Here is a 17027-nt window from a genome sequence, read left to right as displayed (position 1 = left end):
CATGGACGCTACTCCTGTCAACATGATAATGTGACTCACAGATGATGCTACTCTAATACTGTTAAAGGGACATTGTCACTTCTGTAAGTTTACTTCTGACAGTCACAAAGAGACACTATGACTCTCGGAGGCGACTTTCTGACTGTTATAGTGACGCAATGATTCATGAATGATACTTGAAGGTGTTAAAAGGACACTGTGACAACCGACCTACTGCCTCTATCTGTTAAATGGGACATTGTGACTAATGGCCACTGCTTCTTACTGTTACAGGGACACTGTGACTAATGGCCACTGCTACTTACTGTTACAGGGACACTGTGACCAATGGCTCACTGCTTTTAATTGTTAAAATGAAACTGTTACTAATGGCCACTGCCTCTAACTGTTAAAGGACACTGTGATTCAAGGATGCTACCCTCTAATATTTAAAGGGACACTGTGTCTCATGGAGGCTTCTTCTGACTATTTTAACGGGACACTGTGACTACTGAAATGCTAGTTCTGACTTTTAAATTGACACTGTGGGAATTGTTGGTTGTTAAAGTAGTGACAGGGATGGTTCCTAATGTAATCTAGAGCTAACACACGATTCATGGTTTTCTTTTTCCTTCTAAAGGCATGAAGTTGCTTCATATTTCCAATTCCAATGATCTCTCAAAAAAGGACAATATTGCAGTCTTTCCCTCCATCTCAAAGATTAATGATTAGGTCAACTACTGTAATGTTCTTCACTTCAGATTTTTTTGGGGGAAATTTGCACTTATGTTTTGTGTATTATCTTTCATTGTTACACAGAATAATACTCATTAGTGATACTTGTTACACCTGCATTCTCTTAACATTATTTTTAAAACTAAAACAAAACCGTGGCTATTGTTTTCAAGAAAGAGTTTAGCATATGTTCCTTCTCGGACATTATCAATGTTGTATCTTCACATCCTGACATGACACTTGAAGGTGAAAGAAACCATCAAAAATGTTTCCCTTAAAAAAATAAAATGAGAAACATGACACAGTCTGTACTGAAACAAGAGATCATTTGTGAAAATGTCTGCTTCGGACGTACTCGATTTCAGAATCTAACCCCTAAATTCATGAAAGTGAAAAGATAACATTACATTCCATCTCTCGGCTCTGCACGTTGGCTTTGAATGTATCAGAGCTTCCTTCACTATGAGTCATTAATCTTTCGTGAAAGTTGTTACGAGTTCTTTGTTCTACTGTAATAAATTTGTTTGTTTGTTTTCTTTTCAAGTTTCCAGCAGACTGGAGGGAAGACAGCCATCTTGAAAGATGAATGATGCCTTCCTCATCATGAGAGACAGATTGATCAATCACGAAAGAGATAGAGAGATAATAACAAAACACTTCTCTAACGTCTGACAAAATATCCGACTGATCAGAGGCTACGAAACAAACAATCATCACATTTATTAATATCCCATTTGGGAGTCTACGAGAGTACATTGATAAGAGGGGCTGTGAAGGGGGGGGGGGGGGGCTGGAGAATCATTTTATTATTATCATGGAAACCACTTTAATAAATGTTCATCTGGTGAAAGGTAAAGATATGAGAATTCTTAGTTTTGATCAATATTTGTCTTTTAGTGAGCAATATTCCAAAGCTTTGGCAAACTTGCTGGAAAATTATAACTAGACACGAAAAAGCTGGTTTATATAGGGAGCAACATTTAGTTTTCTGAGCTGAAATATTAAGTTAGACCTGTCCATAGCTATCGATCAACTTACCCCCGGTGAAGTAGCGATGACCCTGTATGGCACGAGGTACAGGTCGAGACCGACTTGACGGAAGATGTTCTTAAATAGCCCCATCACTTGCAAGGCTAACATGTCCTGTGAAGTTAAAAAAATATGTTCAGAGGAAATGGATGTACTTATCAAAGAGAAAGATATTTCTGCTCTTGTTAGTTGAAGTATCTCGTCCGGATAAACTCTGAGTATGGTTGCATGAAGATAAAAATTTATATATTTATTACCAGATGATCGCTTCGGTTACGAAGTGACCGGTGTGACTGGTATGAATATCTTGCTTCTAATATAATATTAATATTAATATAATTTTAAGGTGTCAGAACTGTTCCTACTACCGTGAGTATGATTGCTTGACATAAAAATTCCGTATAAGAGTGACATGAGGGGTTAGAAAACTGTGCCGACTGGCTAACTTTAAATGACCAAATTATCATATTTAGGCATCAGCTCAAAGGTTCATCTGAAGGAAAATGCAACTTCCGTCGCTGATACATCCTTCACAAGACAACAACATCTTTTGCTACGGACATCTGCAAGAGGAGACGAGGAAAAGTGGAGGCGAATCGATCCTCGAGCTCATGAATATTCAATAAAAGGGTGTTACCTGTCTGACATCGTCACCGACTTTGAATATGCACGCTTCGTTGGTGATCACGTTTTTCTTCTTCCTCGGCGGCATTTCGGTGATTTCCGCGGAACCGTGTAGGCCCACGCTCTCCAGTTCGTTGATGCCGCACTTCTGCACGGAAAACTTGGCAAGGAAGGGAGCTTTGGCAGCACTGTGTGAGACCAAAAACAAATATCGCCAAAGAATGAATTAATTAAAACCACAGCCCCAAAAAAAATGCAGGTGATATCTTGAAGAAAGATATGAAAATCTGATTCAGTGATTAGAAAATTTTATTTCTGTTTTTATGTTTTCTTATAATTAAATTTCTTTATAATACCAAACACTTGTAAGGCGTCAATTATAAGCAAAAGAGCCGTTCAATGCAGCGCCTTCTCTTCCTGATAACATTTTTCTGTTTTTTTTTTCAGAGTAAGAGCGATCACTATGTCTTAAATGACTTGTCAAATATTTATGACAAGATTTGTTCTAAATGTCAGAGAGGGCTTCCCAGACAACAAGGTAATCATACAAGAATACTTTGCAGAAGTTTGATGTGATTTTGAGGGGTTCTTTTGTCACTGAAATCCACCACCCCTACCACCCCCCTACCCTCAGAAGGAAAGAAAAATCAACTCCTGTCTTTTCTTGTAAATAATATCAAATTGGCATGACATTAACTTTAACAGTACTTCTTTAATTAAATTGTGTTACTTTTGGGAAAGATTGACCTATTGTCACCAAAGGCCCAAATCCCCTGTTTTGCTACCAAATCGATGCCATTGTGTTTTGTTTTAAAATACTGCTAATACTTCAAAGTATTAAATGATAGCTGACTTGGTCTTAAATACCTGAAAGTAATATTCTTATCATTCTCTTAAAAAAAATAAAAGTTTTCATGTCATTAAGTCATGCAAACTTAGAAAATACAGAAAAGGATTTTAACAATCAGGGCATGCACTTTATGAAGCAAAATTAAACTTGTTTTAACTAGTCTCTTCCTTATCACAGGAAAAAAAATTGAATGCATAACGTTTTCTAACCATCATTCGCTTTCTATCAACTTTCTCATCAACAAGTAACTCTCCTCTGACCAAAACAGAATAAAATTTGACATAATTGTAGTTAAATCATTTCAAAGATATTTCAAATGTCGTTTGATATTGGATACCGACCTCTGCATTGGTGTCGCGGAGTTGTAATCTATTTCAAGCACCAACGCCTCCGGGTTACTGGGCAGGTAACACCCCGGTTGTACCTTAATCTTACTAAGGGCCTGTAGACAAGCCTTCTTCCTCTCTTCACCCTTAGGGAAAGGTCTAGAAGAAGAGAAAATCAGCAAAAATAGATAACAAGATAAAAAGGGAGCGAGAAATAGTAATAAAATACTACAATGGATGTAACATAAATTGGTTTGGTTGTCCAAACAGAAATTTGGTCCTCTCAGACTACCATATGTCTTGTACTGTTAATATGCCTTCTGTTGACAAACCAAATGTATGCCTTTATACCAGCACTGCAAATCATGAGAAATAATGAATGCAGAGGCTCACAACAACCCCCACATCAACCCCACTCCTATACCCTCACACCCCCCCCCCACCTCCACCCCAAGCAGCTCTCTTGCAATCTCACTTAAGTAGTATTAAAACAGTTGTCATTATGAAATTTAGCTTCCATCTTTTGGAATTCAATTCTTATACTTACTTGGCTTGTCAAACACAATATAAGAACTGACAAACAGAGAACACAGTAAGTTTCACTAACATTGATTGAACTCTCTTATACCAGTTAAAGGATTTATACTCTACAGATTTCTTTCACCTACCTAATGTCACCAGAAATGGCTGTGATTTTGCCAAAGAAATCAAATTCTCTTTCGTAAAATGCTTTGGCATTCCCAGAGAGGTTATCTATGATCCCCTTGATGAGAGCTTCTAACTGGTCTGCAAATTCGCCTGGAAACAGATAAATATATTCTTGACAATTGTACAAGTGTGAAAATTATTTCATTTTGTATTGGCATATCAGATACAAGCATCACTAGTTATTACCCTAGCAGATCGTCAACCTTTAACACTGGTCATGAAACTGGTGTCCCTAAACCATTGAGGGATCGCTAGAAATACTTTGGAGGGTTGCATAAAATAATTCGGAAGACAAAGAGAAATTGCCAAAATATGTTGCAGAAAAAAGTGGAAAAATCATGAACATAAATTACAGCAAAATGCAACACCATTTTGCAATTAAGCACCCTTAAACATAAAAAAAAAGGGAAGGGGTAAGAATATCTTCCCAAGGGTAGGGGGATACCTCTACCCCATAAACTCATTCCCCAGGCCACAACATCCACCACTGGAGGGGTTGTCAAGATAAATATAGGTGAATGCTGAATTCACCCAGCAAAACAATTTGAAAACCAGGGTGTCCTATAAGATGGAAACTTCGATACTTCTTAGGATGATTTACGGCAGAGAGGGTCTCTGACTCTTTGGATGGCGGAGCGTCTTGATCTTTATATAACTGTAAAGAGTATCTTACCATCTCTCTGCTTGGCATCTTCGTCCCGGTACATGTTGGTGTTCATATTCCAGATGAGCTGATGGGCCAGTAGTTGAGATTTCTTTGCCAGTACCAGTATCAGCTCGGTGACAAAGCCAAACTAAACTCAGTGGAGGGAAGCAAAATGAGAAACAAATCAATCAAATCAAAATAAAACAAATAAAATAAATAACCGTTATATCCGAGCACATGGCTCCGCCTGATCTGAGCAAGTTTCATATCCTCTTAAAACTGCTTGGTAATTTCAGATGAAAACGCTATTTCACGTTATATTATGATGATAGTAAAAGACAGCAAAGTTTATCATATCATTTCAGTATGTTTGGTTGTGCTGTTACAAGGCTCACCCCCTCTCCCAAAAAAGCTACCCTGTCATTTACCCCTCCCTGCCACCCCTCCCTGCCACCCCTACCAGTCAAACCTCCCTGGTTTTAATCTGGTCTTTAACCAGACTTTAATCTGGTCAACACTATTTCATACAAGTGTTTCTAATCAGTTCACAACTGAAATTATGTACCATTACCAACTATTAGAATGACTCCAGTCAAATAGGAAAAGTTAATAATCGATATTAGGATAATTTATCCCAAGGCGAACCACACAAAAGGTAGTTCCCGATTCTCTCCAAGAGAATTCCAAAGCTTAAACCAGAAAGCCAGTGGGCTTATTGTGATTCCTTGCCATTTGAGATTATAATCCCAAGCCCTGCCCCCTCATAAATGTGCATAATATCACATTGAACATACATTATCAATTTATCATGTAGATTTTTGCATTTGACCCTGTGACCTCATTATTATTCATGAGATGAGCACCAAAATCAATAGGGTTCTTCTACTCACTATGACGCATCTATATATTACATTCAGACCGAGGACCCCATTGTATTTTCCATTGTTCAAATCCACGTACCCTAACCTTAACAATACCCCATACAATAGAATTCTTCTGAGGACGTGGTGATTCTTTAGAAATCACAACCGAGGACTTGAAATTCTTTTGTTCAAGTCCTCGATCAGATAGCAAAACAAACGCACACACACATGTTTGTATTACATTCAGACCGAGGACCCCAATGTATTTTCCATTGTTCAAATCCACGTACCCTAACCTTAACAATACCCCATACAATAGAATTCAAAAAGTTAAGAACTATAGTGAAGGACAAAGATAGTTTACCGTGTCGTATCTGACCGCCTGCACCAGCTGTGGCACGTAGAAGAGGAGGGCTTGTGGAGGGTAATTCTGGAGGACTCTGGTAGCATACTGGGCTGTCAATGGATGGGAATGGTTAAAATACTCCAGAGCAGTAATGGGGGGCACCGGTGCCCAGTTTAAGATGTAGCTCAGCTAACAAAGAGAGGGGAAAAAAAGAGTGGAGAAAGCCTTTTCAAATATGCCTTTCTATAAATTACCAGTCATGCAAACTTTCTAATGCAATGCTTGTAAACTTATCAAATGTGACGTCCCTGCTGTTCTTTCGTACCGATCGCTACGATCGGGTAAATCTAGCAAGATGGATTCCATCCGATCAGGGCGACAGTTATTAGACGGGGCAGGTTTTTCCATACCATAATTAGATACTGCGGTGGCGCACGAATTTACTCCGGACAGATTTTCTTCACTGAACGCCCAAAATTAACCAAACGTGGATGGTTTTTTAATATATCAGGGTATCGTCTGCCACAAGGGAGCAACAATTTTCAAAATATCTTTTAAGATTATGCTCTCTAATTTTCTGCAGTTTTCAACAGATAAATAAAATGTGAAAGACGCGAAGAGCACTCCCATAATACCTCAGCAATGTCGGCTTCTACTGTGGCTTCCGTCACCAGGAAATGTATCGCGCTGGGTAAATCGCAAACTGCTAACGGGTTTACTCGGACTTGCCGTGTAATCTCCTTCACCAGAGCCTCGGACGATTTCCAAAATCTGAATAAACAAACGAAAACTTGCGATATTAAAAAGTTTTCTTATTCCCTTTTCCGGGTCAAAATGCATAACAATTTTTTTAAAACCCTAGCAGATTAGTAGTAACAATTTGAAAATAGCTTGTTAGTTTCATTTAAAACCTAATGCCTTTTGTCAAGTAATAACAATTTTTAAGAAATCTAGCAGATTAAGAACAATTTGAAATAGCTGGTTTCATTCAAAATTGAATGGACTCTGGTCAAGTAATAACATTTTTTTTTTAAATATAGCAGATTATGAACAATTTGAAAATAGCAGGCTGGTTGCATTCAAATTTGAATGCCTCTGGTCAAGTAATAACAATTTTTCTTTAAATCTAGTTGATCATGAACAATGAAAAAAGCTTGATGGTTTCATTTAAAATTGAATGGACCCTGGTCAAGTAATAACCATTATTTTTTAAATCTAGTTGATTATGAACAATTTGAAATAGCTTGAAGGTTTCATTTAAAATTGAATGCCTCTCGTCAAGTAACTATAACACTCCCAAAATGCACTGCTCCATAACTTGTATTAGGTTGTTCCTCTGTGTCATCAGGAGATGTTCCACATTCTCAAGAAAGAACTTACTGATAAACAACATTTAGTACTTAAAAGTTATATTCCTGTGGCAGACAAGGTTACATCAAATATATAAAATGTTTCTAAATCATTTATTTACCCTCTGTGGATAGATCAAAAAAATTTGAAAAAAGCTTGATGGTTTCTTTTAAAATTAAATGGACTCTGGTCCAGTAATAACAATTTTTTTAAATCTAGTTGATTATGAACAATTTGAAAAACGCTTTATGGTTTCATTTAAAATTGAATGGACCCTGGTCAAGTAATAACCAGTTTTTTGAAATCTAGCAGATTAAGAACAATTTGAACAGAGCATGCTGGTTTCATTTAAAATTGAATGCCTCTGGTCAAGTAACTATAACATGTAACCCAAAATGCACTGCTCCATAACTTGTAGTAGGTTGTTCCTCTGTGTGATCACAAGATGTTCCACATTCTCAAGAAAGTCTGTTAACTTACTGATAAACAACATTTAGTACTTAAAGTTATATTCCTGTGGCAGACAAGGTTACATCAAATATATAAAATGTTTTTAAAACATTTATTTACCCTCTGTGGATATATGAAAAAATTTTAAAAAGAAAAAAAAAGTCCATTCCATGATAACATCATTCACTCTGCTATGCAAAATATCAATCAGATTTGATTAAAAAATTACATTTCTTTGTAATAAAAACTGATTTGAGGATGTTGGATTTGAACCTACTTGATTCAGACAATTTCCAGTCATTTTAACAATGGACTTCAACCACTGGAAACATGCCTTTAGAAAAAGACCATTTTAAAAACGTCCACCTGGGACTAACCAACTTTGCATTTAAGGTCCCTATGAAAATGTTGTTTTCTTGAATGACATTAAGTCAATGAATAGACATTAATGTGTAACTTTGAACCTCTGATTCTAGTTAAGAATAAGAGATTTGTTCTATTGACTAGCCTTTCGTCATCCATCTATCAGACATTCCTTTGTACCTTACCTCCATCAGCGCCCCTCTCTCATCCCTCTTATTCTTCTTTGCACCCGCAGTCCAGCCCCAATCCCCCTTCCCCCACTCCCCCTTCATAACACAAATGTCTTTAAGAGTTAAAAGAATCTTCACAAACCTCTGAGTAAGGTGACAAGCCAGATGGGGAGATATGTTCCAGGCTAGTCGTGCGTTATCCCTCCACCATCTATCGTTCTTCAGCTGCAGCAACCAGTTCACGATTTCTTCCTCCTGCTCAAGGACCAACTCGGGATTCCGGATCGGGTTGTACCAGGTCGACAGCCGCTCCACTTCCGTTGCCTAGGCGACAACCAAAAGGAGTGGATAGAAAACAGAATCGAGATGGAACGGTGTTTGCATTGTGATCGAATTGTAAGAAAACGAACGAACTGACAGGTGGAAATGTTCTTCACCATAAATGCAGTTATGATTTTAAGAGAAAGCAAAAAATTATTTCTTATTTTTGGTATGACAATCCGATACCCCCTCAAAAGCTAAGTGGGCCTTTCCTGCAGTTACAAATGATTTTCACTGTTTATATAGAGCAAGTTTTCAAACTATTAAATCAGATGCCGATTGTTGAACTCACCAGGAGTCCTAATATCAGAAGCCTTCTCTTCATATACTCCCGGCTGTAGGACTGGTTGACTTCCCCGCTCTTCTTGGTGACGGTGGACCTCCTGGAGGTGGCCGAGGTACCAGACAGCGGGATGGTGTTCATGTAGGTGTTGGGAGGCATCGCCGTGGAGTGACGGCTCACCATGCTCACCGAATCCGCTGCCAGATCTGTGGTCAGCATGCCCAGCTGCGAAATGTCATCACCATCTGAAAAGATGACAAGTTTCGCGGTGTTTAAGGTATATCCGATAGAACGGTGATCGGAAAGACGAGACCGCATTCAGAGTTTGAAATAATCATATGCAAGTTACTATAAATCATTGTATTTAGAGACTTTCTCTAGGGTTTACTTGAAAAATATGTCTGCCGTAAAGTATCAAGGTATTTTTCAAAGCATCCTCTATCAGAGTAGAAGACAAGAATGAAGGGAAAAATATAAGATTCATTCTGCAGAGCAGATGAATACAAAACTATTCTGGACTTTCTGCGGTCTTTTCAATGTTCGGGGAAAATAATCTGGCTAATCACCCGATCCTAATTTTGAAGGGAAATTTTGTACAAGAAGGCTAAGTTACCACTGTTTAATGGACAATAAGTTTACCCTACATATCAATATGCACAGCAGCACCAAATTAAAGTGAGAGAAAAAAATGTCATCTCTTCAATGGCGGTACACCTCTTAATCAATTCCACTGTCAAGGAAATACAGATAGCCGAAATTCCTATGCAGTGAAACCAGAAACCCCCTCCCACCTCTCTCCCCCCCCCATCCAAATGACTTGAAGCAAGTCTAGAAGCATACCTTGCATGGGAGTGACCACGGCAGGCCCCAGATACTTTCTTTCTGCTCTCATTCCGTTGTAAAACCTTATGATGGTCAAAATATCTTCCTTTAGGTCATTTCCCGATTGAGTAGGAAACATCGGTGCGCAGCTGTAATACAAGAAATCGGATGACAGGGTTACATTAGTATGTCATTTATAACAATTACACGTTACCCTAATATCTTACCTAAAGTAATCACAGGCAGCCGTGTAGACCCTCTCTTTCATGACATGCTTGTGTTGGTACTAAAATGCAGCCTGCACTGATAGTATGTCATTTATAACAATTTCACGTTACCCTAATATCTTACCTGAAGTAATCACAGGCAGCCGTGTAGACCCTCTCTCTCATAACATTTTTGCCATTATTTGAAGGTAGGAAGTGTCCTTGTAGGAGAGATAGGCCCATGGACAGCAAACGGAAACGGGACCCTGCTGCGGCTATGTGGCGGCTCAGAGCTCCCATACTGGGGTCCGTGTGTGACATGAACGCATGGTTGAGCATTGAAACAAAAACTGCTACGACGTCGGAGCTACTGTACTTCACCTCTGCAAGTCTGTACATTAAAAACTGCAAGAAACAGTTGTATAAACGAATCAGTGAAGGATACTGACTTGTAAGGAAAATCACAAAAAGGTTTTAGTTTTGACTCCTGTAAATATAACCAATAATCTAGGCTTCCTGTTGAAACTTGGAACTTTGCCAAATCTGCATTCTGCTCTTTTTCTTTCAAATTTGTAAAATCTTTTTAAACATTAAAGTTGGACACATAAAATGTGAAAAACAAATTATGATTCATATAATGTCGATGTAAAATATGTGTCTCCATTGCCATGGACTTTGAAAATCTAACCAACCCATGGTCTAAAATGAGAGAGAATAGTGGAAAATGAAGAAAAGCAGATTTTGTCGTCAATTTAATGAATCAATGACAAATCACATCCGTGGTCCGAGTTCACTTGTTGGTACAAAATATGATAACATCGGCCATCCATATCTCAATCATAATGGTAGAAACCTACGACAGATTACACCAGGGTGCTTAGAATGCGGTTACTTATCCTTCCCCATCCTAATATCTGTCTCGGAAGCATTCATTTACAATGCAAAGGTTGACCAGATCCAAAGCTACCCTCCACCCCAACCCCACCCATCCCTCACCCAATCCCCCTCTCCTCTCCATTTGCTCAGGTATCCAGACAGTTATAAAACATATATGGCACCATTCTGCAATATCAGGATACATCACTCCTCTTCCCTCCCATAATTTTTGACAGAAATTCCCAAAGTATCTTCTTTCTTCATATTTCCTGGGCCTCTTTAAATGTGTTACATTTTATCTTACCTTGGTCCAAATATCATGAGGTGCTGTATTTGGTGGCTGTGGTCCTGGCAGGTCATCGCTGCTCATGGAGGTCAGCGGGCTAGGCTGGACAATGTCCTCTGCAAAAATACCAAGTTTCTTCTCGATTCCCATCAACCAGGCTACTTCCATTTCTCTCATAAACTGCGAGAAAAAAAAAGATGTTTGGAGAGAGAGAGAGATAATAAAGTCAGTCTGTTTTTCAGACTGATGGGAATCCTTCCAGGATGGTAACAGAAGGACAGCCCCTTTAATCTCACTTTGTGTACATCCACTGTGGTTGGAGAGAATATATAGTACTGAAGAAACTTTTTTGCAAATTTTAACGAGGAACACAAATTTGGGGCAACAGATAATCTTTACAGTTTACGAGTTGGTATTCAGCTGACTGTAATCAAAATTTCATAGAGTCCTATAGAGATGATGCATTACTTCATAGAGTCCTGCGGTGGTCACTCCGATGCAAGGTATGCCTGTAGACTTGCTTCAATTCATATTAGGCTGATTTTTTTGCAATTTAGTGCTACTAAGGAAGAGGGTAATTCTTTTGGGGTTTCAAAAGAGCACGAGTTACGAACACGAAGATTTTGTAAAAGGATCTCAACATAAACGCCAAATATTTCTAAAATAGATGACAGCATATCAGTGGATGAAACCAGGCATTCCAAACCAAGAATTTTGATTTCAAAGTCAAGCTGCAACAAATGTTTACCTGTAGCTCCAAATCTGGTCTGGCAGCCAGAAGCCATTCCCAGCAGGCAACAGCTTTCTCCACGGTGAAGGCGTTGAAAAACTTCAAGGGAGCGCAACAGATGTTGTGCAGCGATTGGCGGTCTATACCTACAGGAAAGGAAAGACTAAACTAGTTTGGATATTTTGGGGGAAATATTGATGAAGGGTAAAGTTTTCTATATTAAAGTGACAGAGAGTAAACTTGCTTATTAAAGAACCACACAATGCGGTTGATATTTTTGGAGAAAGAGTCACTAACTGTCATTGACCACATTCTCCTCTTGCACACTTAATGACCCCCAGAATTTTACAATTAACAACCGACTGATTTTAGGCTGGCAAATATGCTATGATATGCTATTATCGAGAGCGTGTTGGCCAATTGGCTGAGGCGTCGGACTCGTGATCGAAGGATTGCTGGTTCGATTCCTGCCTAGTTCATTACGTTGTGTCCTTGGGCAAGATGCTTTATCTCACTTGCCTCTCTCCACCCAGGGATTAAATGGGTACCTGTAAGGTAACTTGTCATTGGGCGCAGTATATAACTGCAGCCGACTGGAGGGATTGTCTCTGGGACAAGTTATCATTGACCAGGGTTAATATAACGTCTGTAAAGCGCTTTGAGACCTATCGCTGGTGTAAAGCGCTATATAAAAAAAAATCTAATTATTGATTATGATACCTCTCTTAACATATTCAGTACAAGTGAGATATTCCCAATTAGAATCTTTGTATGCAATCCTACCTGCATCACAGATGAGGAGAGCAGTCACTCTGAAGATGGCGTTGGTAAAGGCATCTTCTTTGCTGGAGGAGCAGGCTTTGTGCAACTGGTCGTTGATCACCTTGGACAGGGTGAGACCACCCGGCCCAGCTTCCTGATATATGGCTTTCATACCAGACACCTGCAACGTAAGGAACGAACAACAACCAAACCTTGAGAAATATATGAACAATGGTAAAATTATAAACAAAACTTAAACACAGTAACGAAAGATTTGGCTAGAAATGAAATTGGGGTGTGTTCAGTGGCTTTACTTTATGCTAGGCACAAATGTGTTGCCTCTGACTGGCACCCCAAGCAAAGAAAATGGTTATATAGGGAATCAGCACAAACTAAGACCTGGAAAGCTTAGTTGGTAGTGGCACAAGGCATGTAAACCATTTGAGGATAAAATGATTTAAATCTTATTCTAGACAAATTCTTCTTTGCTCTTTTAAAAAAAAAAAAAATTATTTCAAAAAGTAATTATGTTTATATTATAAGGTCAATGCTGACATAAAGCAGAAAAATGACAATGGCATTTGGAAATAAAGATTTTAAACCTAATATTACCTAACTTTTTACATTTTAAAATGTTCATTTAAGTTTTGCACAATTGCAAAGAAATCAAGGGTACCACTTCCGAAATATCAGCGGGCAAAATCGGAAAAATATCACCGTGAAGTCGACGACCACTGTGAGGAAATGATGTCTGAAGAAACTAACCTCTCCCGCATATCTGCTTCTCAGGCTCATCGAGGACACAAAGTTCTCTCCTTTGTCACTTCCTCTCTTGTTGACGCCGGCGAATTGGAGGGCGCTCTCCGTGGCTCGCTCTACACCTCCGAATCCCGCGGCGCTCTCTAGGTGTAACAGGTACTGCTGTATGACGGACCTGGTCCCCTGAGCGGCCCACTTTACGCTCTCCTGAAAGATGCCCCCACATCTGGCTGCAAAGTCGTTCAGGATGCCCTGCGGAGGAAAACACCAAAATGAGCGAATATAGAAAATGATTTCCATCTAAATTTCCTCTCGAACTAGAGCACCCAAATGTGCGTATCAGGAAAAGCTGGAGATTTTGAATTTTATCTGAAATTTATTCTCTCAAATCGCAATTTTCTTTTTCCTTTCGAAATGTGTCAACAAAAATTCCTTCTTCATTTCTTACTCTGAAAAGAGCAAAGGAGATGACTGGTGACAATCTTTATTCGTTCCAAGTCCCCTGGTTTTCTGTTCTGGGGTTATTCCTTAAATTAAATTGATCCTTTTATTCACTAACAAGGAGTAGCTAATGTACCTCTCTAGCTTCTCTGCTGTCCATGATGGTGATGCTGTAGTCGGTGTTCGGGACGGGAAAACTCGCAACTTCTTGAAGATCCGCCTCCAGGGTCTTGGAGAGAAGCTGCAACAAGTCTAGCATCGTGCAAATCACATCCCTGTTCCACAACAATTGAGGAAATCTAAAACGGTTTGAAAGACAAGGATGGAACAATGATAGATAAGCAGAACCAGAACAGTAACAGAGGGCAGCACAGAGGGCTGCAAGTGACAGATCACACACTGTAGCCAAATCGCTTTGCATGCGAGTTAAACAAGTGTATTGCATCAGGTAAGAAAGAATTACAGAACCTGGACGTTTTAGTATGGGCACCAGTAATCGTATCCTTGATCTGTTGAACATGATAAGACTTATGAAAAGGGTGTGTATGATCTTCTTTTATGAATGATTTCTACACGATTTCTAAAATATCACAAATGGTTACGAAATGGTGGATGATTACAAAACAGTACACAAGATGATTGTTGGAATGTCTCTCTCGATACTGACTCTGAGATAGTCCATGGGGGAGGGGGGTTAGGGAAGGGGAAGGAAGGTTGCATATAACAGCTTTAACGTCCATGAACCTTAGCATCTTAAAGTAAAATTTAAAGAAATCTTGCATCAAGGGAATTAAAAGAGACATCAAAAACTTATATGATTAAGATGACAATGATACTCGGCAAGTTACTCTCTTCATACTTTGTATTTTAATGTTGTTTTGTCCAAAGTATCACTTCATAGTGCCTACCGAGGCTAAAACTGTCTTAATTAAGTTCTCACTTTTCGACGAGTTTGGTGAGGAAGGAATCTGCGACCTTCCTTATCTGTTTCTGTATGTGGTTGAACCGGATGATGAGAAACTGAGCATGTCTGGCCAGAGTTTTCTCTCTTTCAGCCGACTGAGGCTGTGACAGAAAGTAAATAAAAAATAGATATAAAATAATTGGAAATATCTTTCACTTCAGAGATAATAGAATCCAAGGATATAAAGATTCCTTAAAAGTGCCGTGAAATATGAGAAGACGCACACAACCACAAATCTTAAATATTGCAATGCTCAAAATATTTGAGGAATTATCTTTTAAAGTTTACACCATACATTGACTTTGGTAAAATTTGGTAGTATTATACTGCACTGATAAAATGTTATTAATATGTATATTTATATATTATTCATATTTCTTAAATTTACTCTATAACTTTAGGATTACTTATAAATAATGTTGAGGCATTATAGAGATTACACAAGCAGTTTGACTCGTTAAATTTAACAAAGTCGATTGTTTTGAATTATTGGGTCGAATTAAATTTCATTGCAGTGTAACTACAAATCAGTCAACTTTACAACCAGCTTGGAAAACATTTTGTTACGATAAAACTTACTAATGAGAACCAACAGATTCTTGGGGTATAACATTTAATGACAATACAAATGTCTTTTAACTTCCACAAACTCATTTATTAGACAATTTTTGGAAGTTAGCACTACTTAGACAGAAATTCAAATCTGTCCATAGAAAACTGAGACAAACAGGATATGTCACTTCATTTCACTACGATTGCACCAGCTACGAAGAATTAGACAATATTTTAACAATTGGCAATGATAAAAAAAACACACAACATTAATTTTGTGGGACACAAAGTTTCTTTCCCACCATAATTGGACTTAATGGATAACAAAAGTTCTCTCATTAGGAGCGATAACCCACAAACCTCTCGGACTGACAGGGAGCTCAAAAGTAGTGCATATATTAAAAATTGACGAGTCAAAATGGTCAAAAGCGATGATTTAACGTAAAATGCGGCTACAAGGGACGGTCTTTGCAGCGGGAAATGTCTACTACATATTTTGCACTCATGTGTATTTGGTGCCACGGGTGGCTTGACATTCAGAATAATTAAAAAAGACCCCAGCTGCTAACAGATTGGAAACAATATAAATAGAAGACTAAACTTTACCTTAGCGGCCATTATCTCAAGGAAGACGTTGAGGACTTGTTCCGTGATGGCCATTACGCACTGCCATAGATTCAGTTTATCCTTCTGTATAGCTTTGTTCTCCAGATAATCGAACACCTGGAGGAAGCTGCAGTCGGGTTGGTGACGGGTGCGCAACGTCTCCAGGTGGTACACGGAGAGGAGGTATCCGCACTGCGCAAAGTTCAGTTTGTTGATGTAGGGAGCTAGCTCGGTAGGCCGGCTCAGCAGAGCCAACAAGTTGTGGCGGAGTTCGTTCAGTTCGTTCTGTGTGGACCAAGAGTAACGTGTAGAGAAAAATGTAAGAAAGTCCATGAGCTAGAAGGAATGCGAACTGTAAAACAATTCGATGGACAATGGATTAATTAGTAAGAGAGAGTAATGTTACAATTATGAAACATCATAAAATACTTCCAACTGGGAAACAAGACGTTTGAAATTAGTCTATATTAATATTCTAAAAGGCTCAAAAGTTGCATTTGAATTCATCCTACCAATTATGATTATCATTTGATAGTCATATATAAAGATGATTTACTTAATATAGCATTGCAAAGTTCAGAAATTCTATATTTGCTAAATTTTCATATTCATATTTGACTACATGATGTGACTTTGTATCACCAAATAATGAGAATTTGGAACAATTTTCCATTAGAAATGTCAGGTCAATGACCTCAATGCATTTAAGCCCTCACCACAGACACGCTATCGTTCTTAAAGGCTAGATTATGGTCCAGCTCAGATCGAACATGTTCGCCGGCTGCGAAGGTGAGGAGCGGAGATTTAACCGCTGTTTGACAGACACCCTCGTGCCATTCCTTAGGCCAGACGGCTGAAAGGTAAACAAAAATGTCAACATTTCTGAGAAAACATCTGATTTTGGACGACATGACATTACATGTGGAAGCGATCACATAAGCTGTTTGACTTAATTATTCATGAAGGTGACCGTGTTGAAA

At 38.6% G+C, this 17027-nt stretch overlaps 1 protein-coding gene across 1 annotated transcript in view; it reads right to left on the bottom strand.

Moving 5' to 3' along the window:
- LOC139980495 (phosphatidylinositol 4-kinase alpha-like) overlaps window positions 1-17027 on the bottom strand; it is a 40324-nt gene that overhangs the window by 9453 nt on the left and 13844 nt on the right. The window contains exons 15-33 of the mRNA XM_071992148.1: window positions 16764-16900; window positions 16048-16332; window positions 14866-14990; window positions 14062-14224; window positions 13491-13736; window positions 12747-12906; window positions 11982-12109; window positions 11252-11413; window positions 10217-10476; window positions 9884-10014; window positions 9053-9288; window positions 8582-8763; window positions 6742-6877; window positions 6125-6295; window positions 4925-5045; window positions 4212-4341; window positions 3559-3702; window positions 2381-2555; window positions 1753-1857 (exon numbers count right to left, since the gene is read on the bottom strand). Of these exons, the coding sequence (XP_071848249.1) occupies window positions 1753-1857; window positions 2381-2555; window positions 3559-3702; window positions 4212-4341; window positions 4925-5045; window positions 6125-6295; window positions 6742-6877; window positions 8582-8763; window positions 9053-9288; window positions 9884-10014; window positions 10217-10476; window positions 11252-11413; window positions 11982-12109; window positions 12747-12906; window positions 13491-13736; window positions 14062-14224; window positions 14866-14990; window positions 16048-16332; window positions 16764-16900 (3197 nt within the window). The remainder of the gene's footprint in view (window positions 1-1752; window positions 1858-2380; window positions 2556-3558; window positions 3703-4211; window positions 4342-4924; window positions 5046-6124; window positions 6296-6741; window positions 6878-8581; window positions 8764-9052; window positions 9289-9883; window positions 10015-10216; window positions 10477-11251; window positions 11414-11981; window positions 12110-12746; window positions 12907-13490; window positions 13737-14061; window positions 14225-14865; window positions 14991-16047; window positions 16333-16763; window positions 16901-17027) is intronic.

This window comes from Apostichopus japonicus, chromosome 15 (genome assembly GCF_037975245.1).
Source record: "Apostichopus japonicus isolate 1M-3 chromosome 15, ASM3797524v1, whole genome shotgun sequence".
Taxonomy (NCBI): domain Eukaryota; kingdom Metazoa; phylum Echinodermata; class Holothuroidea; order Aspidochirotida; family Stichopodidae; genus Apostichopus; species Apostichopus japonicus.
Note: the sequence above shows the minus strand (reverse complement) of the source record. Positions and strands in the feature narration are given on the sequence as shown.